Genomic DNA, 26,828 nt, shown 5'->3' on the forward strand with positions numbered 1-26,828 from the left:
GTAAGCAGTGTATATAAAAGATATGTACAACTGCCAATCACCATACCTGAGCCCAACAGGTGTCTAACAAGGGCTCCTCTCTCTCTTCACTGCCACTCCCTTCATCTCTCTCTTTATCAGCTTTAAAGGAGAAAAATCCCACATGCAAGCTCAAAATCAAGCACAGCTGTTTTTACTAGGCAGGCCAACCATGTCCTGATGAACATGTTGTGCACTGCACAAAAGCACCCAGCTAAGGAGCAAGGAGAGGTTGAAATGTAGCCCATTCCCTGTATGGAGAAAGGGCCCCATGATTCTTCACACAAAGTCTCTGAAAGTGTCAAACCTGTGCAGCTGTACCACCCATTCAACTTTAATTCTCTTCCTAGAAGTATTTGGGGAACCAGAGGAATTCTCCAAGGAAACTGGGGTTTTCTTTCACCAATTTAATAAATTTTGATGAAGTCAGGCTGCAAATACTAGAATGAATGGACCCTTGCAGCAACCCCTGGCACTCTAATCAAGTTTCTCTTTGTTGAATAAGATTAAATGAAAAGAAGTATACCATAAGTCATGGATTTAGATAATTACAATGTTTATTTACATCTTACTAATTTCAGCATCACTATTTAAGTACTGTCCCAGCACAAACGTAGGTGCCAGACATTCATTAATCTTTCAAAAAGGAAAAAAAAAAAAAGTTGCTTTGCATAATCTAGAAAGGAAGGGAGTAAAGCCAAGAAACTAACTTTTTTTCAACATATACTAAGTGGTGGATTCTGGGAAATATCTTCCTGTACATAATCCTCAAAATCAAAGCTACAAACATTTGTTTATAATATTTAAATGATTCAAAACTGGAGGTTGAGGATGGAGGAAGGAAACATTGACTTTCATTTGTTACACTTCTGCAGTATTTTAATTCTTTCAATCACATGTATTTTACTTTATGCTTACAACCAGGTATGAATGACATTAATTCCATTTTATATATGAGGAAACCAAGAGTCAACAATATTAGATTATTTTTTACAATGTCACACAGCTAGGAAATGATGGCACAAGTACTTGCCTTTGAAAATAAGACTACCTTTGACCAAGGAACGAGAGGGGAGACAAATTCAAGGAATTCTTCCTTGGGATCTCAGTTTTCTCACTAATAAGGCACACTGGGTTGTCTGACAAGAAAAAGAAGGTAAGGTTAAGGTAAAAAAATTGAAGAAAGAAATTTTTAAAGATGGAACCACCAATATGGAACATACAGGAGAGGAAGCTGACTAGGGCCAAGTAAATGGATTGCTCAGCAAAGATGAGGGCCTGCTAAGAATGGAACTCATCAATTTGTAATGGAGCCAATCAGCACAATTATATAATTTTTTTCCCAGTAGTGCTGGGGAGTCCAGAATCAGTTAATTCAGGATTGGCAAGACTAATGTGGGTTTAAGCAAAAGCTTTAGAAGTCTTGAGGGGACTTGCAATTTAAAAGCAGATAAGACACGGAATCTGCCTTCTATCTCTTCCGAGAAAGCACTTAAAAGTAAGTATGATGAAAAAGGATCAAGCTTGCAAAGAGAAATGGAAAGAGTGACACCAGACTCTGTGAAAATACCAAGTGGATAAGCAAAGGGGCATGTGAAATGAGCAGATACCACCTTGGAGAGAAGCCAGCCTGCCCCATGGAATCTCTACAAAGCTCTGAACCCAAATCCAACAGCAGCCAAAAGTGACCACAAAGCTCAAAACAATGGGACTCAGTAGAGATCCGAGGGAAAGAAACTGAATCAGTGGGCCTTTCTATTCTCATACCCACATGCCTTCAGAGCTCTGAAATTCATCGAAAAACTCTTCTTCAAAAGAAATAGGAAAAAATGTTAAGAGCTAAGCTTCTACCTTAGATATAGACAACCCAAAATAAAATTCCCTCATTCTTGCATGAAAGGAGGTGAGGAAGAGAAGGGGACATATAACCTGAATGATGCTAGATGAGTCTTGTCAACCTGTAAAACCTAGAGTAAACAAACAGAAAAATTGATATTTAAAATTAAATGATAAAATATAAGAAAAAGAAACAAAGTTTAAAAATTGGAATTATATGCACAGAGATCTGAGAAGATATTACTCTTGTTAAAATAATATCAGGATGTTATGAAAAGGGAACACTCACAATACAACAATGAGAAAAAATATTCTCAAAATGTTAAGTTTACATAAAAAATAAAAATCAGGTTTGGAGAAATATCATAGAAAACAGCATATGAAATATGAGAGAACAAATTAAACATACAGGCAACCAGTCTATAAGTTCCAACATCTGAATAATAGATACCCTGGAAAACATGGGGAAAATGAAGAGCAGAGAATGAGTTAAAGATATTGATGAAAATCTACCTGAGGTAAAAAAATTAAAAAGACATACGTGTTAGATTAGAAGAGTTCCAGGATTATCTAATACAGTGAATGAACAAAGCCCTAGGCCAAGACATCCATGCATCCATGCATCCATCCACTCACTCATACAACAAACGCTGCTGCAGATGCTTTTTTTTTTAGTGAAAGTCGTTCAGTCACATCCAACTCTTTGCAACCCCACGGACTATACATCCATGAAATTCTCCAGGCCAGAATGCTGGAGTGGGTAGCCATTCCCTTCTCAAGGGGATCTTCCCAACCCATGGATTGAACCTAGGACTCTAGCATTGTAGGCAGATTCTTTACCAGCTGAGCTGCCAGGGAAGCCCTGTTGTAGAATGAGGCTGCAAATGTTATGTAGGCAACTATAGTAACTGTTCTCAAGGAGCTAATATTTTAGAGAAAAAAAGACAACAGTAAAGCAAGTAAACAAGAGAATTTCAGACAGTGGCAAATGCTATGAGGAAACTAAAGAGAGGCGATATGATAAAGGATGAGGGGGGAGTGAGCTCCTTAGATTGGACAGAGAGGGAAAGTCTCTCTGAGAATGTGACATTCTCAAGACAAAACTACAGGGTAGAGCATTCCTTATGAAATTTCAAAGCACCTTGAATGAAAAATATCCTCAAAACTTCCAAACAAAAGCTGGTCACAGAGAGATGAGAACTTGAATTGAAATTAAATGTGTTAAGTACCCCTGCAGCATTAAATGACAGATTATAGGCTTCCTGTCCCTGGTGGTACAGTGGATAAGAATCCACCTGCCAAGGCAGGGGACATGGGTTCAATCCTTGGTCTGGGAAGATCCCACATGCCAAGGGCAATTAAAGCCCATGAGCAGCAAGTACTGAGTCCATGCGCCCTAGAGCCTGTGCTCTGCAACAAGAGAAGCCACCACAATGAGAAGCCTGTGTGCCTCAACGAAGAGTAGTCCCTGCTCACCGCAACTAGAGAAAGCCCACTTGCAGCAAAAAAGACCCAGTGCAACTCAAAAATAAGCAAATAAAAATGTTAGATGACCAAACAATGGTTTCAGAGTTCTCAGAAAAAAAATATTTAACCTGTAATTCTATACCCACTCTAACTACCATTTAAATGTGAAAGAATAATAAAGACATTTTCATAAACTTACGGATTGAGAAAGCTTTTCTTACCATGAACCCTTCCCTAGGAAGTTATCCAAGGACTTTTTTCTGGCAGAAAGAAGAGTTAACAAAGAAATAACTACATAGACAACCACCAGTGGGTACAACTGAGATCTGTGAAAGGAAGTTCATGGAAATAAGTTATGCAAAAGAGCATTCAGTCCAACTGAAACAAAATTATGGAGAGTTTCTGGAAAAAGAAGGATTTAATAAACCAGAAAGTATAATTGAGAACTTATATACACAGGCAAGATGAAGGTCCTTAGTAGGAGAAAGAACAGGCCTTTGGAACTCAAAGACAAACAACACAAGAAATTCATGGTCCAAATATGATACAGTTTTAAGCAGGTTCCCTTTCCTAACCTACTTAGTAGATGACTACTTCTTCCTCCATCCCTCTATTTTCTGGGGGAAATGAACCAATCTCTGTACTTAAGAGCACCACATGAAGGAGCCTTTTGGTGAGATGCTTTGATCATGATAGAGGAATTCAAAAAAATTCATTTACAAAATGAACAGTAGGTCCTGGGCCTCTTCCAGTCACCACCTCACCCCCAGCTCTAGAATGCCCAGCAGCTGGGTTTACAACCCTGAACCCACCACAACACAGCCCCAGCCAAGAGATAGGGGAATCCTTCTCTTGAGGAGTTGAAGCACCTCAGAAGTAAGACTTTAGGTTCTGACAGCGAACACCACAGTGAAAATGCCAGCTGTCTCCCTGCAGGTACCGTATGGTGAGATCCACCAAATGACAAGCTCTACCTTCAGACACAGAGCCCTAATTCTCAGCTTTTTAAATTCACACTTTTTAATACTGAGAGGAAGCTCAGGCTGACTTGAAATTTGAGGGAAACTTTCAATAGAAGGGAGACAGCAAAATAGAAAGCAGGTACTCAGAGGATACAGACAATTCAGGAAGGAAAAGAAACTCTAAATAATATTGCAGAAATAGGAGAAGCTACCCCATCCATGAAGCAAGAAGACTAGGAGCAGGGAATAATCACAAATCAAGAGAGAACTGTAGAAACCAAAAACCACTATAGCTTTAAAAAAGAATTCAGCAGAAGGCTGGGAAAAGAAAGTTGAAGATATCTTTCCCCAAAAATAGGACCAAAATTAGATATAAAATAGATTGTAAAGACTAAGAAAATGAGAGAATCAGTGAAGGAGCAAAAAAAAAAAAAGAGGAAAAAAAAATGTGGGGGAGAAAATATCAACACTGAATTTTTTTTTAAAGTTTAAAATGGAAATGAAAAACATAATCTCCAGACATTTAAAGTTCATCAAGTGCTTAGAGGAAAAAAAAAGACTCACCCCATAGTGTATCATGGTGAAATTTGGGAATACTGGAAATAAACAGAAACTTCCAGGAAGGAAAAGTAAGACACATACAAAGGACTGGGAAAAAGGAAGGCCAGAATTCCCACAACAGGATTAGACAACAATGGAATGAAAACTTTAAATTTTTTAGTGAAAGTGATTTATCCAATCCAAAATTCTTTACCTAGCCAATTTGGTAATAAAATGTAATTTTTTTTAAAAAGGCTATTTCATGAAAAAAATCTCAAAAAAAGTAACCACCTTTACAGGCTTCCTATAGCCACTGGAAGATGAGCTCTAATAAAATGAGGGAGTAAGACAAAAGAGAGACCTTCACAGATCCCAGAAAACCAAGGATCAGGACAGAGAGAAGCATCTAGGATTCCAGGAGATAGTGGGGCAGCAGTCCCAGAGAAATCCCATACAGATGACTCCAAGGGGTGGGGGGATGTATTCCTGAGTTCATCAGATGGGCAAAAAGTAATACTGAGATTTCTTGAGTCTTCAGAGGATATGGGAAGCTAGATTCAAATTCAAAGAAAACAAAGGAAATGAAAATAAAGTGATGATTTAATTCCAGGAAAATCACTGCTGTACAAAAGAGGAAATCTAATCATGATACAGTGCTTGAATCTCAGCTGCTAACAATACTGTCATAATCATACCATGAAAATATCAAAAAAGAATTTGAGAGCAACTTGGGAAGAAAATGCTAAACTTCTCACTTACCAAGACAGGAAGTCAAAAATAATGTCTCAATTTGGTTAATTTATACAGTATGCTTTAAAAATACAGAGGTAAATACCAGAAGAGATAGCTAAAAAGAATTTTAAATTATCATCCCTGGGAAGCAGGGTTAATCAGGAGACTGATGCGTTTTTCTTACTAATTTTTAAAATTCTATTTATGTTTGCCAATTGTAGTAAAAATAATTTGAAGGAAATTATTCTTAATGTATAGTTCAGTTCAGTTCAGTCGCTCAGTCATGTCCGACTCTACAACCCCATGAACTGCAGCACGCCAGGCCTCCCTGTCCATCACCAACTCCTGGAGTTCACTGAAACTCACGTCCATTGAGTCTGTGATGCTATTCAGCCATCTCATCCTGTCGTCCCCTTCTCCTCCTGCCCCCAGTCCCTCCCAGCATCAGAGTCTTTTCCAATGAGTCAACTCTTCGCATGAGGTGGCCAAAGTACTGGAGTTTCAGCTTTAGCATCATTCCTTCTAAAGGACACCCAGGACTGATCTCCTTTAGAATGGACTGGTTGGATCTCCTTGCAGTCCAAGGAACTCTCCAGAGTCTTCTCTAACACCACAGTTCAAAAGCATCAATTCTTCGGCGCTCAGCTTTCTTCACACTCCAACTCTCACATCCATACATGACTACTGGAAAAACCATAGCCTTGACTAGAAGGACCTTTGTTGGCAAAGTAATGTCTCTGCTTGATGTATTAGTGATGACTAATAACAATAGCTAACTTATCTCAGAGCACTTATTCTGTGCCAGAAGACCTGAGAGCTTTATACATGTTTCTTGTGTAATCCTTGCCTGTAATCATTAAGTCAATAGACCAAATGTTTGGGTCCCTGAAAAACACATGTGTTGAAAATTAATGCTCCAAGTTGATGGTATTTGGAGTTGAGGTCTTTGGGAGGTGATTCAGTCATGAGGGTGGGGCTCTTACAAGTGGAATTAGTGCCCTTACAAAAAGGACCCTAGGGAGAAGCCTCACCCCCTCCACCATGTGAGGACACAGCGAAAGACAGCCATTTATCATTCAAGAAGCAGACTCTCATAAGACACTGAATCTACTAGCACCTTGATCTTGGACTTCCCAGCTCTGGAACTGTGAGAAATAAGTTCTTCTTGTTTCCAAGTCACCTAATCTATGGTGTTCACTTACAGCAGCCTGAACAGATGTGTAAGTCATACCTTGGTTTTGCCATCTGTAAAATCAGGATGATAACAGTATGTACCTAATTAGTGCCGCTGGTGAGGATAGATGAGTTAATATATATAAAGCATTTAGAAGAATGCTTGACATGCAATAGTGTTAATATAAGGCTTAGCTATGCGTTGAACATCATCAACATGATTATTGGCACAGAAAGATCTCCAACCTATATTGTTACATTAAAAAAAAAATAAGCCCAGAAAAGTATGTATAGGATGCTACTTTTTGGATATAAATCAGGGAATACTGACAAGACACATTCACAGTTTCTTGTATAAGGAATATCCTTGAAATGATACACAAGAAATGAATTAAAGTGGTTCCCTGGTTTGTCTTTGGGGAGAAGTGGGATGGAGGACTTGAGGTACATTGTATTTTCATTGAACTTTGTTTCGAAATTATGGGAATGTATTACCTATTCAAATCTTTACATTAAAGAAGAAGAACAGTTTTCATTAAGCCAACAAGCCTTTCTTCCTCATGGACTGTGATCCAAATGCAATGGGAGATATGCCCAGGGTCCAAACAGACACACATAACTGAGAGACTGTGGTCTCTGCCCATCGAGGGTGCAGCACCACCAGGCCAGAGACAGAAACACAGTGAACCCTGCCCAAAGGACGGGCACAAGGTGGACCCAGGGATCCAAACAGCGCTGGGTTTTGCAATTGAATCACAACCAGGATGAGAGGAGACGGTTCTTCCAAGACACTTACCCTGTCGTGTAGGGGATGTTTATGCCCCCTAGATTGATACTTTCACATCCAACAATAAACAGGGTTGAAAAGCACAGTAAAGACACACCACTGCAGATCATTGCTAGTTTCGCAGATTCTCTTGCACCAAGCTTCAATTTTTTTATAATGTAGCCTCCCAGGACAATGCCAACACCGGCACTAGGGACAATTATGACGCCTGGAGAGAAGAAGGGAAGGACAGAATTAATTTGAAGTAATGTACACAATTTTGTTTTCCAAGTATTCTGTTTCTACTTACTTATTAGTGCTAAGGCAAAGAATTTTTTTAAATACTGTAATCAATAAATTTTCAATGTTTGTGATTTTATAGTACAGTTTACTTTCAACAAAGAATTCATATCTAGAATGTGCAAAATTTAACAAAGACATAAAAAGAAAGACAAGCAAATGAGCAAAACTTAAATGGCTCTTCACTAAGAAGGAAATTCTGCTGACCCATTAAGATATAAAGATGCTCATCCTCTTTCTCAGAGGGAAATACAAATTAAAGCCACAATGAAAGAATATGCCACGTTAACCATATTGGTGAAAATTGAAAAGTCTGACAATACCATATATAGGGATAAGATACAGAGCAATGGGTATGCTCTGCATGGCTGGTGGGATATAAATTGTGACAGATACTTTGCAAGACAGTTTGACATTATCTGGTAGAGTTGAAGATACACACCCCCTGTGACAGGCAAGTCCATTCCTAGATCTATACCCTGAAGAAACTCATGCACACAGGGACCAAAAGAAGTTTACAAGATATCTAAGCACCATAGTAGCTCCAAACTGGAAACAAGCCAAACATCCATTAATAAATACATTGCAGGGAGTAAATTCATGTACTGAAATGCTGCTTTACAAGGATAAAAATTAAGACAGGTAATTACATACCATTGCAATGAAGGGAGTAAAACACAACAAAAAACACAGCCTACCTGTATTTGTATAAAAAGCTCAAAAACAGGTAAAACTAAATGTTGGTTTAGAAATGAATATATAAGAAGCACAACTATGAAGAAAAGCCAGGAAGTAAAAACTGCCATAAAAGCCAAGACGGTAAGGGGATGGATGGGATCCAGAATGGATACAGGAGCTCCTGGAGAACTGAAGATGCTCCTTCCCATGACCTGGGTAGTCGTGGCACAAGGGTTCACTTTATGATTATTCATTATCTCTAAGGATTTTTTTGAAGGATAGTCAATTCACAACATGATAATTTCAAGGCTAGAGCAATGTAATTCAGTTATATGTGTATATAGAGATGGAGAAGGAATGCCAACCCACCCCAGTATTCTTGCCTGAAAAATCCCTTGGAAGGAGGAACCTGGTAGGCTACAGTTCATGGAGAGATATAGATATATAGATTCTTTTTCATATTATTTTCCATCATGGTTTATTACAGGATTTTTAATATGGTTCCCCCTATGCTATAGAGTAGGACTTTGTTGTTTATCTACTTTATATATACTAGTGAATATATGTTAAACCCAACCTCCTAATCTATCTCTCTCTGACTCTTTACCCTTTGGTAGCCATAAATCTGTTTGCTGTGTCTGTGAGTCTATTTCTGTTTTGTACATAAGCTCATTTGATTCATATTTAGTTTTGGCCGTGCCCGGCAGCATGCAGGAACTTACTTCCCAGACCAGGGACTGAACTCATGCTCTCTGCAGTGGGAGGGCAAAACCTTAATCACTGGACTGCCAGGGAACTCCCTGTATCATACTTTAGACTCCACATAAAATTATTTAAGGTTTGATTAATGCACTTCTGTGTCCAAAATTAGTTATATTGTTTGCCCCAGGAAACTTACAATCTAAAAAAGAAACAAACAAAGCAAATTAAAGTATGATAGCCTGGCAACCCACTCTGGTATTCTTGCCTGGAGCATTCTATGGACAGAGAGTCTGGCAGGCTACAGTCCACAGGACTGCAAAGAATTGGACACGACTGAAGCAACTGAGGGCAAGCAGACACAAGACAGTTATACCAAGGGCAGGGAGAAAACAGGGGAAGAAGCACCTGAGTCTTCCCTGGGAGAAATCAGGGAGGACTTCACAGAAGTGGCAGTATTTGAGCTGACACCCAGCGGATGAGACAGAATCTGCCCAATGTGCCAGCACAGAGAGAATATGCTAAGAGGCATAAGATAGCAGAATTGAGGATTCAGATTTCAAGCTATGGGACTGTGGAATGCAAGCTACTGGGGTAAGGCGGGGTGTGGGCAAGAGACCAAGCCCACATGGGTAAGGCCAAGCGAGACCACAAAGGATCATGGAGAGGAGCTCAGGGTGTATCTCTAGGCAACGGGAAGCCACGGAGGAAATCTGAGCCAGGGTTAGAGAGGATGGGAGGTGTGTGCAACAAAGATCACTGCTGTTGGAAAGATGCAGTCAACATCAGACACTTGGTCAGGAGCAAACTGCTAAGGTCCGTGTTAGCCACGGTCAGGACCCACACTGACAATCATGAGCTGCAGAGGGAACAGGGACACACAGAAGGTGGCAAGGATCCAGAATACAAGGAGAAAAGGCATGGAGGAGCACAGATCAAAAGCCCCATGGTAGACATGCCAAGTGTGATGGGCCCGGGGACGAGCAGGGAGAAATGCCTCACATAGCGGTCCCTGTGCTGAGAGCCCAGGAAAAGCCGGCCCGGGGCATTCAGAACTGGTGGCAGAATCCATGGCATTTATGTGATGTTCCAAAAAGAGCACCTTCCTCTGTTCTACGGACTGAATAAAGTTGAAAGAGCAGAGGAAGACGAACCTTAATAGGAGAGCTCGTTAAGAGCTATTTTAAGGGCGCTGTGAAGGCCGAAGCCAGGCTGCAATGGGTTAAATCTTCAGTCGTGAGGATTTAGAGACTGGAATTCAAACACTTTGTAGAATTCAGACTCTAAAGGGAAAGGGGGCATGGGTTTAGAGTTAGAGTGAGGCCCTGAATATTCATTGCAAGGACTGATGCTGAAGCTGAAGCTCCAATACTTTGGTCACCTGATGCAAAGAGCCAACTCATTGGAAAAGACACTGATGCTGAGAAAGATTGAGAGCAGGAGGAGAAGGGGACGACAGAGGATGAGATGGTCGGATGGCATCACCGACTCAATGGACCCGAGTCTGAGCAAACTTTGGGAGATGGCGAAGGACAGGGAAGCCTGGTGTGCTGCTAGTCCACGGGTCACAAAGAGTAACTGAGCAACAAGGCAGAGCTGGGGCTTGGAGAATTTCGCTTGTTTGTTACACATGCAGGGGACTTAAGCATAGTTATACGCTCACAAAGAGATTAAAAAGGAATGGCAGATTGAACAGGGAGGGAAAAGGTTATCTAATGCCAAGGCAAGGTCTATGAGAAGGAGAATACAGAATTAAAAGCACAAATGATCAGATTAGCCCTGGGGAGAGAGACACCCCTGCAACTAAGCTGGGAATCAGATTCGGGAGGGGGGAGGGTGGGTGATACATCAGTGGGTGGGTGGTAGCTCCTCAAAAGCAGTTTTTCTGGTGCTGTTGTTATTTGGAAACATCATACAACACACGTTGTAATAAAACAACGTGCAGAAATATAAAGGACCGAAACCCCACAGCTTATATTCTGGCATAGTTCACTCCATCTTTTTTTGGATGTTATTTTCCCCCTCAAGAATTGATAATGCGGACTTTCCTGGTGGCTAAGACCCTGCACTCCCAATGCAGGGGGCCCAGGTTCAATCCCTGGTCAGGGAACTAGATCCCAAATGTGGCAACTAAGACCTGGTGCGGCCAAATAAATAAATACTGAAAAAAATTTTAATAAAAAGAATTGATAACATGTGCAGATTCTTTAGGATGTTGTTGTTCAGTTCCTCAGTCGTGCCTGATCTCTGCGATCCCATGGACTGCAGCACGCCAGGCTTCCCTGTCCTTCACCATCTCCAGGAGTTTGCTCAAACTCATGTCCATTGAATCGGTGATGCCATCCAACCATCTCATCCTCTGTTGTCCCCTTCTCCTCCTGCCTTCAATCTTTCCCAGCATCATCAGGGTCTTTTTCAATGAATCAGCTATATAGACTCTTTATCTATACATATACATACATATATAGAGAGATATAGATATAGATAATACCTTTGGTTTGGGAAGAGCTATGGAGAACTTTAAATATAGCCAAAGGTTGGAATAACCACTGTGGGAAAGAGCGCGCTAAATAAGAATATGTACTTGGCTTTGCAAGTGGAGAATACTGTGGGTCCAGGTGACACAAGATTTCAGAAGTCTGCAGGTGCATCGATGTTCATGCTTTGATGGCTTGCTTCTGTATGGTCAACAGCCTTTGTGAAAGGCGGGTGGGGTGGGTATTAATAGATTCATCTAAAGTCTGAGCTTCGCATGAGTTGGCAGGAAAACAAAAACTGTGTTCATCTGACAATCCTCACCACAGTTGTGACTTTATAAAACTAGTAATGGCTGTTTCACAGATGGGGAAGTGACTGGCCCAGCAGTGCACACACAGGGGAAGAAGGGACAGATGGAAACCGAGGTTTCTGCCTCCCAGCCCAGCCCAGCCTCCACAGCACCGCAGCTGCTGCTCAGAACCAGCGGTACCTGGAATCTTGTAAGCAACCTGACTAGAGCTATGAGTTACTTACCAAACTTTCCTCCTTATTAAAGAACAGTAAAAATTACATCTACATGAATAAAAAGCTTTACCTTTAGAGTGCATCTGTCCACTAATAGAATTACTATTTTAGTTGAGCAATGTTTAATTTATAGATACCGTGCTAGACCCCAGGATGGCAACAAAACAAATCCCCACACTAACAGCTGAGTCATAATTTAAAGTGCAAGTCACTCAGTCGTGTCTGACTCTTTGTGACCCCATGGACTGACTATCAGTTCAGTTCAGTCGCTCAGTCATGTCCGACTCTTTGCGACCACATGAATTGCAGCACACCAGGCCTCCCTGTCCATCACCAACTCCTGGAGATCACTCAAACTCATGTCCATCGAGTTGGTGATGCCATCCAGCCATCTCATCCTCCGTCGTCCCCTTCTCCTCCTGCCCCCAGTCCCTCCCAGCATCAGAGTCTTTTCCAATGAGGCAACTCTTCGCATGAGGTGGCCAAAGTACTGGAGTGTCAGCTTTAGCATCAGTCCTTCCAATGAACACCCAGGACTGATCTCCTTTAGAATGGAGTGGTTGGATCTCCTTGTAGTCCAAGGGACTCTCAAGAGTCTTCTTCAACACCACAGCTCAAAAGCATCAGTTCTTCGGTGCTCAGCTTTCTTCACAGTCCAACTCTCACATCTATACATGACCACTGGAAAAACCATAGCCTTGACTAGAAGGACCTTTGTTGGCAAAGTAATATCTCTGCTTTTGAATATGCTATCTAGGTTGGTCATAACTTTCCTTCCAAGGAGTAAGCGTCTTTTAATTTCATGGCTGCAGTCACCATCTGTAGTGATTTTGGAGCCCAGAAAAATAAAGTCTGGCACTGTTTCCACTGTTTCCCCATCTATTTCCCAGGAAGTGATGGGACCAGATGCTATGATCTTCATTTTCTGAATGTTGAGCTTTAAGCCAACTTTTTCACTCTCCACTTTCACTTTCATCAAGAGGCTTTTTAGTTCCTCTTCACTTTTTGCCATAAGAGTGGTATCATCTGCATATCTAAGGTTATTGATATTTCTCCCGGCAATGTTGATTCCGGCTTGTGCTTCCTCCAGCCCAGCTTTTCTCATGATGTACTCTGCATATAAGTTAAAGAAGCAGAGTGACAATACATAGCCTTGATGTACTCCTTTTCCTATTTGGAACCAGTCTGTTGTTCCATGTCCAGTTCTAACTGTTGCTTCCTGACCTAGGTTTCTCAAGAGGCAGGTCAGGTAGTCTGGTATTCCCACCTCTTTCAGAATTTTCCACAGTTCATTGTGATCCCCACAGTCAAAGGCTTTGGCATAGTCAATAAAGCAGAAAATAGATGTTTTTCTGGAACTCTCTTCCTTTTTCCATGATCCAGCGGATGTTGGCAGTTTGTTCTCTGGTTCCTCTGCCTTTTTTAAAACCAGCTTGATGGAGAAGGAAATGGCAACCCACTCCAGTATTCTTGCCTGGAGAATCCCATAGACAGAGGAGCCTGGCAGGCTACAGTCCATGGGGTCGCAAGAGTCAGACACGACTTAGTGCACTGTCTCACCCCAGAGATCCTGCCACATATACCACAAAAACCAAACATCCCCCAATGACCTTGGCCCCACTGTTCCAATCACTCCCAGGTGGGAATTCAGGCACATGTCCACAGAGGTCACAGACAACATACATACAGTTCTGTTATGTCCCATATATTACCCTTTCATGTCCCAAGGAAGACATTTTCTCTTAGAGATTTTCATTTCGTGTATCTTTAAAAAATCTTGTGTTAAACTTGCCTCCATCTTTTTCTTGGGTAAGGACAACCCAGAAATGGCCCTTTTGTGTCTGTGATGTTGCCATTCACAGCTTTCTTGATAGGCCTAGTACAATCTTGAGAACAGGGTTGCTGTATGCTGAGTGTCAGATGGTAGCTCTTAGCTTTGCCTGTCTTAGGTAGTTATGCTGTGCATTTTTTATTGGTGTCCCATGTTTGATTTGTCCCTAATACCTTTGAAGTTTTTCTGAGAAATGAATAATGCAACATGAACTTATTAAAATACATTTTAAGCCTTTTAAAAAATAAATAAATAAATAAAACCAGCTTGAACATCTGGAAGTTCACGGTTCATGTATTGCTGAAGCCTGGCTTGGAGAATTTTGAGCATTACTTTACTAGCATGTGAGATGAGTGCAATTGTGTGGTAGTTTGAGCATTCTTTGGCATTGCCTTTCTTTGGGATTGGAATGAAAACTGCCCTTTTCCAGTCCTGTGGCCACTGCTGAGTTTTCCAAATTTGCTGGCATATTGAGTGCAGCACTTTCACAGCATCATCTTCAGGATTTGAAATAGCTCAACTGGAATGCCATCACCTCCACTAGCTTTGTTCGTAGTGATGCTTTCTAAGGCCCACTTGACTTCACATTCCAGGATGTCTGGCTCTAGGTCAGTGATCACACCATTGTGATTATCTGGGTCATGAAGATATTTTTTGTACAGTTCTTTTGTGTATTCTTGACACCTCTTCTTAATATCTTCTGCTTCTGTTAGGTCCATACCATTTCTGTCCTTTATTGAGCCCATCTTTGCATGAAATGTTCCCTTGGTATCTCTAATTTTCTTGAAGAGATCTCTAGTCTTTCTCATTCTGTTGTTTTCCTCTATTTCTTTGCATTGATCGCTGAGGAAGGCTTTCTTATCTCTTCTTGCTATTCTTTGGAACTCTGCATTCAGATGCTTATATCTTTCCTTTTCTCCTTTGCATTTCACTTCTCTTCTTTTCATAGCTATTTGTAAGGCCTCCCCAGACAACCATTTATACAGTCCATGGAATACTCTAGGCCAGAATACTGGAGTGGGTAGCCTTTCCCTTCTCCAGGGGATCTTCCCAACCCAGGGATCGAATCCAAGTCTCCTGCATTGCAGGCAGATTCTTTACCAACTGAGCTGCATAATGTAAAAGCAGTATAATTTGTTTGCCTGTGCATCCTAATTAGTATTCGGGGGTGTTTTTTAGTAATCAGTTCTTTAAAACAGAAACTTTGTCATTAGCCAGTATGAGGTCTCATCAAACACAGTGAAGATCTATTAAAATTTCCTTCTAACATCCCCATTCTCTAAATCTCACTGAACTACCAAAATGGAAAGATTCTGACCATGCATTCAGACAAATGTGAACAATGCTCAGAACTCCAGCTTGAGTAAGAGACCCAAATATTTTGGTGTTGGCATTTTAGGCAAATGGAATGAGTAGGGACAATTTCGTGCTGTGTGAGGGGTGGGGTGGAGGATGGGGGGAACAACAGAGCCTTCTCAGGGACCCTTCTCCAAGCCCCTGGCTCCCTGCAACCCAGTTTTAGTAGTTTGGGGTAAGCCTGTGGGACGCATGAAGCACCCAGGGGCTGAGAGTCAGCCTCTACAACCACCACCTTGCTGCCACCTAAGCCTCCCCAACTTCACCACTGCCTTTGAAAGGGGAGAGGGAAATGAGTATAGAAGATGGACTCTCCAGGAAGAAGTGGCCCTCCTGCCACTAGCCTTGAGCTCAAATTCTCCTCACTAGCTGGTGCTTTCCTGACCTTCCCTGTGTCCACAGACCCAAGCGCCCTTCCTTATGCCTCCCACCTCTGAGCCTCTGCTTCTGATCCAGCCCCTCCTCTAGCCACTGCCAGACAGTTCTGTCACCCTCGAATTTCTGCTCCTCCCCTAGGGGTCAAGATGCAGGGAGGGCGGGGCTACGGGGTGGGGGAAAGGTATCAGTGGATGGGTAGAGGGAGGACAGAGCAGCGGGGAATGATGGGAAAGCCTGGACCAAGCCAGGGGCCCAGCCCAAGGCACAGGTGCGAGAGGGTGGAGGCCTATGTGATTCCAAGTATCAGAGACAATTTCAGGTAAGAGCGTGGGCCATGAAGATCCAAGTTCAAATCTCAGTTCTGCCACCTACAAGCTATCTGCTCTTTGGCAAGTTTCTGAATATTCAGAACCTTGGATTTTCCTTGTCTGGAAAATGTGGGTAAGAATAGTTTCTTCTTGGTAGGTTGTTAGGATTACCATAGACAGTGCTTGAAACAGTGTCTGATCCATAGTGTACACCCAATAAGTGTCAGCAATTGACACAATTACATCATTATTGCTGTTGTTGTTGTTTAGTCGCTAAGTTGTGTCTTTGCGACTCCATGGACTGTAGCCGACCAGGCGCCTCTGTCCATGGGGATTCTCCAGGCAAGAATACTAAAGTGGGTTGCCATATCCTCCTGGAGATCTTCCCAATCTAGGAATCAAACCCCAGGCTCCTGCTGCATCTCCTTCATTGCAGGTGGGTCCCTTACCTTAGAGCCACCAGAGAAGCTACATCATTATTATTATCTGCCTACTATTAATGAATTTAACATTTGCACTAACATATTGGAATTATATAACTGGGCAAATTTCCATATGCTATTTAATCTATAGGACTGAATTTAAACTTACAACTCATAATGGTCTAACATAAGCCTGTATGTGTTCTTTTATATATAAACCTTTGCTTGATATTGAGCTACTCTGTTCTCTTAAACACATAAACCTCTGTTAGCTTTTGAGCTACTGTGTGTATGTTTGTGTGTACTCAGTCATGTCCTCTTTGTGTCTCCTGCATTGGCAGGAAATCCTTTACCACTAGCACCACCTGCAAAGCCCAGTGTGTATCTGTGCAGGTGTGTGTGTGTGTGTGTGTGCGTGCTCATTTCACTCATGTTCGACTCTTTGCAATCCTATGGACTGCAGCCCTCCAGGCTCCTCTAACCATGGGATCCTCCAGGCAAGAATACTGGAGTAGGTTGCCATGCCCTCCTCCAGGAGACCTTCCTGACCCAAGGATCAAACCTGAGTCTCTTACATCTCCCACTTTGGGAGGAGGGTTCTTTCCCACTAGTGCCACCTGGGAAGCCCGACTGTGTATATAGGCCTGAATCTAAAGATCTAACCACTGCAAAGTAGTGCCCAGAGGGCCCTGCTTGGTTCCTAAAAGGTCTGTGCACATTCTACTGCTTTCCAGTAGGAAATCTTTTAGCCACTTATTTATCCAAGCAGATTGATATGTTACTTGTCCTACTTCCTTTCTTTTATTTCCAGCATGATACCATAACAGTCAATTTTGAAGTCTTTACTCTGGATCACAATATTGCTTGCCCTTATAAAAGTGTGCCTGGATGGAGTCAAGAGGTCTTTATGAAAATGATATTCAGGGAATTACCAAATTTTAAAGCTACTGATGGATTTTTCCTTTTCATTCCAATTTTTGTCACCATGTAGACATTATCTGTATTGCAAATACACACATAAAATATGTTTAAGCTTATGCATCATTTGGAACAAGAAAATCTTGAATTAGAAGAGAGGAGGGCAAAATCAGATGACCCACTTATCATATAGTATCTAGAAAAATGGTACAGATGAACCTATTTATAGGACAGGAATAGAGACGCAAACATAGAGAAAGGACACGTGGACACAGGGTGGGAAAGAGAGGTAGGACAAACTGGGAAGTACCACTGACCGTATGTAAAGCAGAGAGCTAGTAGGAAGCTGCGGTATAGCACAGAGAGCTCAGCTCAGTGCTCTGTGATGACCTAGAGGGGTGGGGGCGGGGAGGCTCAAGAAGGAGGGGATATACGTGTAACTGATTCACTTTGTTGTGCAACAGAAAGTAACACAACATTGTAAAGCAATTATACTTCAAATTAAAAAAAAAAAAACTTTTAAGAATGCTTTAGGTTCAGGGAACTGCAATCATGCTGCTATTGCTATTGTGAAAAATCATAATTTGTTTTCACAGGATCCAGTGTTCCCCCTCAAGATAAGACCTGCCAGCATCTATTGAGTTTACTTCTCTCTTTTCTGCTAGACTGAAAGGTTCCTGTGCATGGCAGGGACTCTTATCTTTGTTATCTTCATAACTTTCTAGCAATTTCCTAGGCCTGGAAAATAATTTGGTAATTTCAAATTTATTACATAAAGTCTTCAAATGACACTCATTTTTGTTTTCAATGATTCCTTGAAATAGGCCACATCTTGTTTTACAAACAGGAAATCTCAGATTTCATTTGGGAGCTAAAATAACTTGCTAAAATCAGTTTAAAGCTGGCAGGCACAAAATATCGAGACTGAGAAAATCTCACTGTTAACAAAATTCTGAGTTGGGCGTTTGTAGCAAAAGTTTAACTGCCAAATCACCACAGGTGACGAGTGTGGACTGTCGGTAATCCTCTAACCTCTTCTATGGTGAGACCCGAGGGTGCAGACTGTCCCACTGAAGTGAGCTGTTAGTACAGACAGAGCCACAGAATTTGCGTGTTCCACATTAAAAGTTCTCTTTAAGTAAGTTGAAAAGTGTGTGGCTTGCAAACCTAAGACTATGAATCATTACAAAATATCACCATGAGCCATTATGGTTTTCAGGTTTTGCTGTTGACTTTGGGGAAGTGGCGGGGAGGGGAGCAGAGGAGAAAGTGGGGTGAGATCTAGAAAAGACAGAAGTACGATTCACTTTCATTCACTCTCTCTTTCTCTTTCCCTCTTTCACTTCTCTTTCTGCACACAGGCACACCACACACACAGACACACACATACTGATGCTGGCCATGTGCCAGCCGCTGTGATAACTACTCTTTGGATAGAATTTCATCTAATTCTCAAAACTGTGTGGATTTTGAGTTGCTCTGAAAGCAGAATGTATCCGACAATCAACAGCATCTCTACCTTGTGTCATGTGTGTGTCTGTTCAGTCATGTCTGACTCTTTGCAACCCCAGGGGCTGTAGCCCACCAGGCTCCTCTGTCCAAGGAATTTTCCAGGCAAGAATACTGGAGTGAGTTGCCATTTCCTGTTTCAGGGGATCCTCCTGACCCAGGGATCAAACCCACATCTCTTGCATCTTCTGCTTTGGCAGGTGGTTCTTTACCAGCTGAGCCACAGGGGAAGTCTCACCTTGTGAGTCATAGTCTAATTATTAATAGAAGCATTTGTCTTTCATAGTAACTCAAAATCATGGAGCATTTTACACTGAATGGCATCTTAGGTTATAAGGAATAGAGTAGATTCTTTCCACATTGCAGGCAAGGAAGCATCCAGTGAGTGACACAGCAGGCTAAAAAAAATTCATATTTATTTAACTTTTCCAAAGACTGTGTTTCTAATCTTATGATACAAAATAAATGTTTTCCTATCAGCCAAGCCTAATTATTTTACCCCTTTTTTAAGCTTCCACTTTCCCTTGCAAATATTTTCTTATAGGAAATAAATACCAATTATTGTCAGATGGGAAAAGAAGATGAGAATAATTTTCAAGGTCAAGCCTTGAAGCTAGAAAATTTTAAATGGTCTGAGATTAGACCACATAGTAAGTATACATTTCCATAAACTACACATATACCCACAAAGTATCACAAAAACACAAAATAACTTTTGCTTTAGTATATTTCAATATCATCCTTGTGAAAAAAATCTCAGAAATTCCTTCACAGGACCCCCCTGGTGGCCCAGTTTTTTAACCAAAACCTGTCTTCCAATGCAGGGGACATAGGTTCAATCCCTGCTACAGGACAATCCCACATGCCATGGGGCAGCTAAGCCCATGCGCCACAACTACTAAGCCCACACTCTAGAGCCTCAGAGTTGAAACTGCCGAAGCCCAAACACCTAGAGCCTGTGCTCTGCAACAAGAGAACCCACCGCAATGCAAGAAGCCTGCACACCACACCTAGAAAATAGCCCCCGCTTGCCGTAACTAGAAAAGTCTTTGTGCAGCAATAAGGACCCAGTGCAGCCATTAATTAATTGAAAAGAAATCCTTTCACAAACTATGAACAAGGTTGTATCATTAGAATTCATCAGTAATGCCTTTTTTTATAATTCGGTGGCCGTTTTAAGACAGACACCAAACTCTTTCTTTCAATCCATACTATTTCATAGCATAACATCAAGTCACATTGTAAAGGGTGTTCGACTGGATTGGGAGGATCAGCCCACGTGTGATGACATGAACAGCATGTGTCAATGAAAGCAACTGGCACCTGGAGAGAAAGGATATAGGAGTTCTTGTAGGAATTCTCCTGAAGAAGACAACCCGGCAGGGCAGCAAGCCTCGAACAGGGTTGCTGCATACAGCCCACCTCCATTCCAAGTGCCAGTACCAGAGCTCTCCGGCCACAGTTTCCTCTGTCAAGGATCCATGATGGCAAGAGTGGGGCTCATCTGCAGCTCACCAACCAAGAATGCTCTGAAATCTCGCGTGGCCTTGCTGAAATGATTAATAAAGGCTTACCAAGGAATGACACTCCTCTGAAAACTTAGCCCCCATCACATCAGCATGGAGATAGCAAACCAAGCTCATACTGAGCCTCCACCAGGGATAAATGGGTCTCTTTCAACCACAATCACACTCTCTTCAACTCTGCCAACTCAGGGAAATACCATAAAGCTGGAGAGAAATACGAGAACCCCAATCTCGGGGATCCGAGGTCTTGGGAGCGCTGAAGGAAAGGTAATAAATAGGGACATTCAATAGAAGAAACAAGCCCACTTTTCATTTCAGGTTTCTGCAAAGCTCTGGCTGAAATAATATATAAAATGAAATGCCACGCTGAGTCGTGAAAGGGATTCAAAAATCAAATCAAATAAATATTTCATCCTGTATGGCTTAAAAAGCTAAGAGAGTTTTCTGCAACAAGGCAATAAAACCAGAGGGCAAAAATAACTTGATGGAATGCAAAACATCAGAAGGCTTACTTCCGTTTTTCACTGGCAAGCTTCAGGTGAAATAGCAAAAGCGTTAAACAAGTTATTGCAAAACAAGGGTGTACATTCTGTAAGGGCAATTTCACAGGAGACTAGGATCTTATGAACTTTTTCAGTGATCAAAAGAAGCCTCAAAGGAAGACCTCGGTATTAAGTTACTAGACTTAGTTTCCGTTTAGAGAAGCAAAGCCTACAGATGTGGGCCGGTGCCAAATGCAAATCCCTCTCTGGAGGCCCTGTGGGTGAGTTTCATTTTCTGTCAGCAGTTTTCAGCGTCTCCCTGCCCATTGTTGTCCAAGTCCAGAAGCTCTTCAGCCTTCCCGTCAAGAGAGTTGATGGTTATTATGCCCACGAATTGCTGAGCCACAAAACCTGGCAAAGATACCCTTCCCCTGGGAGAAGTAAACGGATTTTTCAAACTCTATTTATCCAAAATATTTTTGAGACAAACTTCTACTCACCTAACTATATTTTTTAGAATGCTTTTGCCACACAACAGCCAAGTGAAAACCTAGCTCATTAAAAACCACATTAGTTCTGCAAATGAACGAGCAGGACCAGTTTTGTTTAGTTGCTAAGTCGTGTCTGGCTCTTTTGCGACCCCATGGACTGGAGCCCACCAGGCTCCTCTGTCCATGGAATTTTCCAGGCAATAATACTGGAGGGGGTTGCCATTTCCTTCTCCAGGGGATCTTCCTGACCCAGGGAAGGAACCCACATCTCCTGCATTGACAGGCAGATTCTTTACCACTGAGCCACCAGGGAAGCCCAAAGAGGACTAAAGAGGCCATTTAATAAAGATCATCAACTCAGTAATCTAAATACTCTGCTTTTTATTCTTTCTGTTATATTGACAGCTTCATTGAGCTATAATTCACATACCATACAACTCACCTAGTTAAATACGTGTATTCAAAGTTCTTTAGTATATTCACAGAGATATGCAACCACAAGCATTTTTAGAACATGTTCGTGACCCCAGAAAGAAACCCTGAACCCATCAGCCATCATGCTCATTTCCTCCCACATCCCTTCCTCAGCCCTAGACAACCACTAATCTATGTTCAGTCTCTATAAATTTGCCTGTTTTAGACCTTTCATGTAAATGAAGTCATAAAATGCGTCTGGCTGGCTTCTATCACTTAGCATGATGCTTACAAGGCTTGTGCATGCTGTAGGATATGTCAGTACTTCATTCTTATTTATGGCCAAATAATAATCCCTTGTACTAAGAAACTCCATTTGATTTATCCATTCATCAGTTGATGGACGTTTAAAGTTGTTTCTATTTTTGGACACTATGCATAATGTTGCTATGAACATTCATGTGCAAGTTTTTATGTGGACATATGTTTTCATTTCTCTTGGACGTGTGCCCAGAGATGAAGTTTCTGGATCACATAGTAATTCAATGCTTGAGGAAGTGCCAAACTGCTTCCCTAAACAGCTGCATCATTCGACTTTCCTACTGCCAGTGTGTGAGTTTCCAACTGCTCCACATCTTCACCAGCATTTATTTCCACAAATAATATTTGATGACAGACATTCAGATGGGTACAAAATGGTATCTCATTGCGATTTTGATTTGTATTTCCCTGATAACTAATACGATTGAGCATCTGTTCATGTGGCCATTTGGACATCTTTGGAGAAATATCAATTCAGATCCTTTGTCCATTTTTAATTGCCTTATTCTTCTTTTTATCACTGAATTTTAAGAATTCTATATAAGGGCTTCCCTGGTAGCTCAGCTGGTAAAGAATCCGCTTGCAATGCAGGAGACCCCGGTTAGATTCCTGGGTTGGAAAGATCCCCTGGAGAAGGGATAAGCTACCTACTCCAGTATTCATGGGTTTCCCTGGTGGGTCAGACAGTAAAGAGTCGGCCTGCAATGGGGGAGACCTGAGTTCGATCCCTGGGTTGAGAAGATCCCCCAGAGGAGGAAATGGCAACTCACTCCATTATTCTTGCCTGGAGAATTCCCATGGACAGAGGAGCTGGGCGAACTACAGTCCATGGGGTCGCAAAGAGTCGGACACAACTGAGTGACTAAGCACACAGACATACGAGGGACACAAGTACCTTATCAGATACATGTTTTGCAAATCTCTTCTCCCATCCTGTGGGTTGTTTTTTAACTTTTTTGGTGGTGTTTTTGACATAGAAAGGTTTTTAACTTTGATAAAATCTGGAAATTCCTTGGTGGTCCAGTAGTTAGAACTCCGTGTTTTCACAGCTGAGTACCTGGTTCAATCCCTAGTCAAGGAACTAATATCATGCAATCCACAGGGCATGGCTAAAATTTTCTTTTAATTAGATAAAATTCAATTTTAGTTGCATTATCTAGTTCAAAATCACAAAGACATAAGCTTTATAAATAAATACTAAAAATGTAATCATCTGCCACACAAGGAGCTAACTATACTGCCTCAGTAAAGCATTTGCTGTTGTTCAGTTGCTCAGTCGTGTCTGACTCTTTGTGAACCCAGGGACTGCCACATGCCAGGCTCCTCTGTCCATTACTATCTCCCGGAGTTTGCTCAGATTCACATCCATTGAGTCGGTGAAGCCATCCAACCATCTGCTTTTTCTTAAGTTTTGTAATCAAGAAGTCTAGGTGCTCTGACTTTGTTCTTTGTCAAGATTGTTTTGGCTATTCTAGGTCACTTGCATTTCTAAATGAATTTTAAGATCACCTTGTCAATTTTTTCAAAGAAGCCCCCTGGAATTTTGATGAGGACTGTGTTGAATTTATTGGCGGAGTATGGCCATCCTAATAACATTATATTTTAATTCATGAACATGAGATGTCTTTCTATCTATTTAGGTCTTCTTTAATTTTTATGGCTATTTTGTGGATTTCAGAATATAAGAATATTTTGTGGGTTTCAGAATACAAGTTTTGCACCTCTTTTTGTTAAATCTAATGAAATCTAAGTATTTCATTCTTTCTTGCTAGTATAAATACAACTGTTTCCTTAATTTCATTTTTGTTCACTGCTAGTGTATAGAAATACAATTGATGTTTGCATACAGACATACCTTGTTTTATTGCACTTTGCAGGCATTGCGCTTTTTATAAATTGAAGGTTTGTGGCAACCATGAGTCGAGTAAATTTATCAGCACTATTTTTCAACAGTATTTGTTCACTTTGTGTCTCTCTGCATCACATTTTATAATTCTCCCGACATTTCAAACCTTCTACCAGCAAAAAGATTATGACTTGCTGAAGGCTCAGATGATGGTCAGCATTTTCAGCAATAATAATTAAGGGATGTATATTATTTTTAGATGTAATCCTATTGCAAGTCTCCTGACTGAAGGCAGATTCTCTACCATCTGAACCACCAGGGAAGTCCTTAATAGACTCCAGTACAGTGTAAATAGAGGCTTCCCTGGTGGCTCAGACAATAAAGAATCTGCCTGCAATGCTGGAGGACCTGGATTTGATCCCTGGGTTGGGAAGATCCTTTGAAAAAGGGAATGGCAACCCACTTCATTATTCTTGCCTGGAGAATTCCATGGGTAGAGGAGCCTGGTGGGCTGGAGTCCATGGGGTTGCAAAGAGTCAGACACGAGTGAGTGACTAACTTTCACTTTTTTTCACACTGTAAATATAATTTTTCTATGCACTGAGAAACCAAAAAAACTTCGCATGGCTTGCTTTATTGCAATATTCGCTTAACTGCAGATCCTAACCCACAATATCTCTGAGGTATTTCTGTATTAGTCTCGTATCTTGCAACCTCACTAAACTCATTTACTAGTTCTAATAACTTTTAGTGTACTCTAAGATCTTTTCTATACAAGACTGGCTAATCTGTAAATAAAGATAGTTTTACATCTTTCTTTTGAATCTGAATACCTTTAATTTCATTCTCTTACCCAGCTTTTCTGGCTAGAATCCCCAGTGCAGTGATGAATAGAAGTGCCAAGAGCAGACATCCTGGTCTTGTTCCTGATCTTAAGAGGAAGGCATGCAGTCTCACTACTAAGTATAATGTCAGCTGTAGATTTTTTGTAGATGCCCTTTATTGTATTGTTTTTAAACCTCCAATCATTTCAACAGTGGTTGAGTTAAAATTCATTTCTGTGTTATTTATGTTGGTATAACCCTCAGAAAGCTCATAAAAACATATAATTTTTAAAACGTATATTTAATTTAATAGAAAAGAGTTACTGAGTATACACTGTGTTTGGGCTCTGTTCTAGATTCTGAAGATACACAGTGAATAAGCTGACAAAAAAACCTGCCTGCATGGAGCCGATAATCTACCGTGAGGAAAAGAGACAATAAACAATACACCAATAACAAAGGAAATTGTAGTGAGTGTTGGAACATAAAACGCACCACAGAGAAAAGTGTCCAGCCTAACAAGGAAAATCAGGAGTCCTGAGAGAGGAGCTGCATTTTTAAATGGGGTATACTGGATAAGGTCTCATTGACAAGGGGCCATTTGAGCAAAAACCTAGAGGAAAGGAAGTGCAGCATGCAGAGAATAAATGATCGCCCAATTACACACTGTTTTCATCTAGCCATCAAAATAAGTTTGTGAAGATAATAAGAGATCAGGACATTTTACACTTAGAAGAAAATTCAAAAATTAATCAAAATTTAAAATTCAAAAATTAACTAGCTTGTTTGCTGAATGAGATAGCTTAAGCCAAAAATATAAGAACTTTGGGCAAAGCAGGGACAGTTGAGATGGAAATCGTAACCAGTATGCTACATACTGCTCTCTTTTAACCTAAAGTGCTTCTTTGTTTCAAATGACATGAATATTTCCACAGGTAATAAAATCCACAAAATAAGTTTAATGAGTGAAAACATAGCCTAGTAATCTAACAATCTTCTAGTATCTTTGGAGGACATCAAACCTACTGTTATTGAGAATTTAGGCTTCAGAAGACCCATTAATGGACTTCCCTGGTGGTACAGCGGATAAAACTCTGCCTGCCAAAGCAGGGGACATGGATTTGATCCCTGGTCCGTGAAGATTTTACACGCCTCAGGGCAACTAAGCCCGCACGCCACAACTACTGAGCCCATGCACTTCACAGCCTGTGCGCCACCACAAAAGGCGCCACCACAATACGAAGCCTGTGCGCTGCAACCAGAGAAAAGCCATGAGCAGCAGTGAAGACCTGGTGCAACCAAAAGTAGAAACATAAAATAAAATATGCAATTCCATTTTTAAAAGTCCATCAATAAATCAACTTTATAAAACTAGCCACTGAGTAGAAAGCAATAGAGAAGAAACAGACGACATAGTTCTTATGTACCTTCCTATTGCAATGACAAGCCCCACCAACCAATGAGTCTAAATCTCTCAGCAAAACACTAGTCTCTTTCCCTCCTTGTTCAGACCTTATCTACTCTTGATTATGAATAATAAAATCACACATTTTAAAACAGCTTCTCTTTGGAAGGCAACAATAGATCTCAAAAGCTAAAGGAATAAAAAAATGCAATAAATACTTTAAATTTCACCCCAAATGATACAAGTGAACCAGCAAAGGAAAAATACAGTGTAGCAACAATCAGTGCAATGTATCTTCCAACTAATAGCCAGGAGTGCTCCACCAGGTTCAAAGGTAGCCCTGGATCTTTTCACATTTTTCTTTTCACCAAAATGAAGGATATGCAAGGCACCTGGGTTTCCCAGGTAGCGCAGTGATAAAGAATCCGCCTGCCAATGCAGGAGCCACGGGAGATGCAGGTTTGATTCCTGGGTAGGGAAGACGCCCTAGAGAAGGAAATGGCAACCTACTCCAGTATTTTTGCCTGGAAATCCCATGGACAAAGGAGCCTGACAGGCTACAGTCCATGGGGTTGCAGAGTTGGACACAACTGAGCGACTGAGCACACACAGGCACACACAAA

The 26,828-nt window shown here is 41.2% G+C and overlaps 1 protein-coding gene across 3 annotated transcripts in view; it reads right to left on the reverse strand.

Moving 5' to 3' along the window:
* Nucleotides 1-26,828, reverse strand: part of SLCO5A1 (solute carrier organic anion transporter family member 5A1) — a 287,931-nt gene that overhangs the window by 25,842 nt on the left and 235,261 nt on the right. For all 3 annotated transcript variants that reach the window (XM_059874429.1, XM_059874428.1, XM_010812085.4), the window contains one exon: nt 7,525-7,723. In XM_059874429.1, coding sequence (XP_059730412.1) covers nt 7,525-7,723 — 199 coding nt within the window. The remainder of the gene's footprint in view (nt 1-7,524; nt 7,724-26,828) is intronic.

This window comes from Bos taurus, chromosome 14 (assembly GCF_002263795.3).
Source record: "Bos taurus isolate L1 Dominette 01449 registration number 42190680 breed Hereford chromosome 14, ARS-UCD2.0, whole genome shotgun sequence".
Classification (NCBI taxonomy): Eukaryota; Metazoa; Chordata; class Mammalia; order Artiodactyla; family Bovidae; genus Bos; species Bos taurus.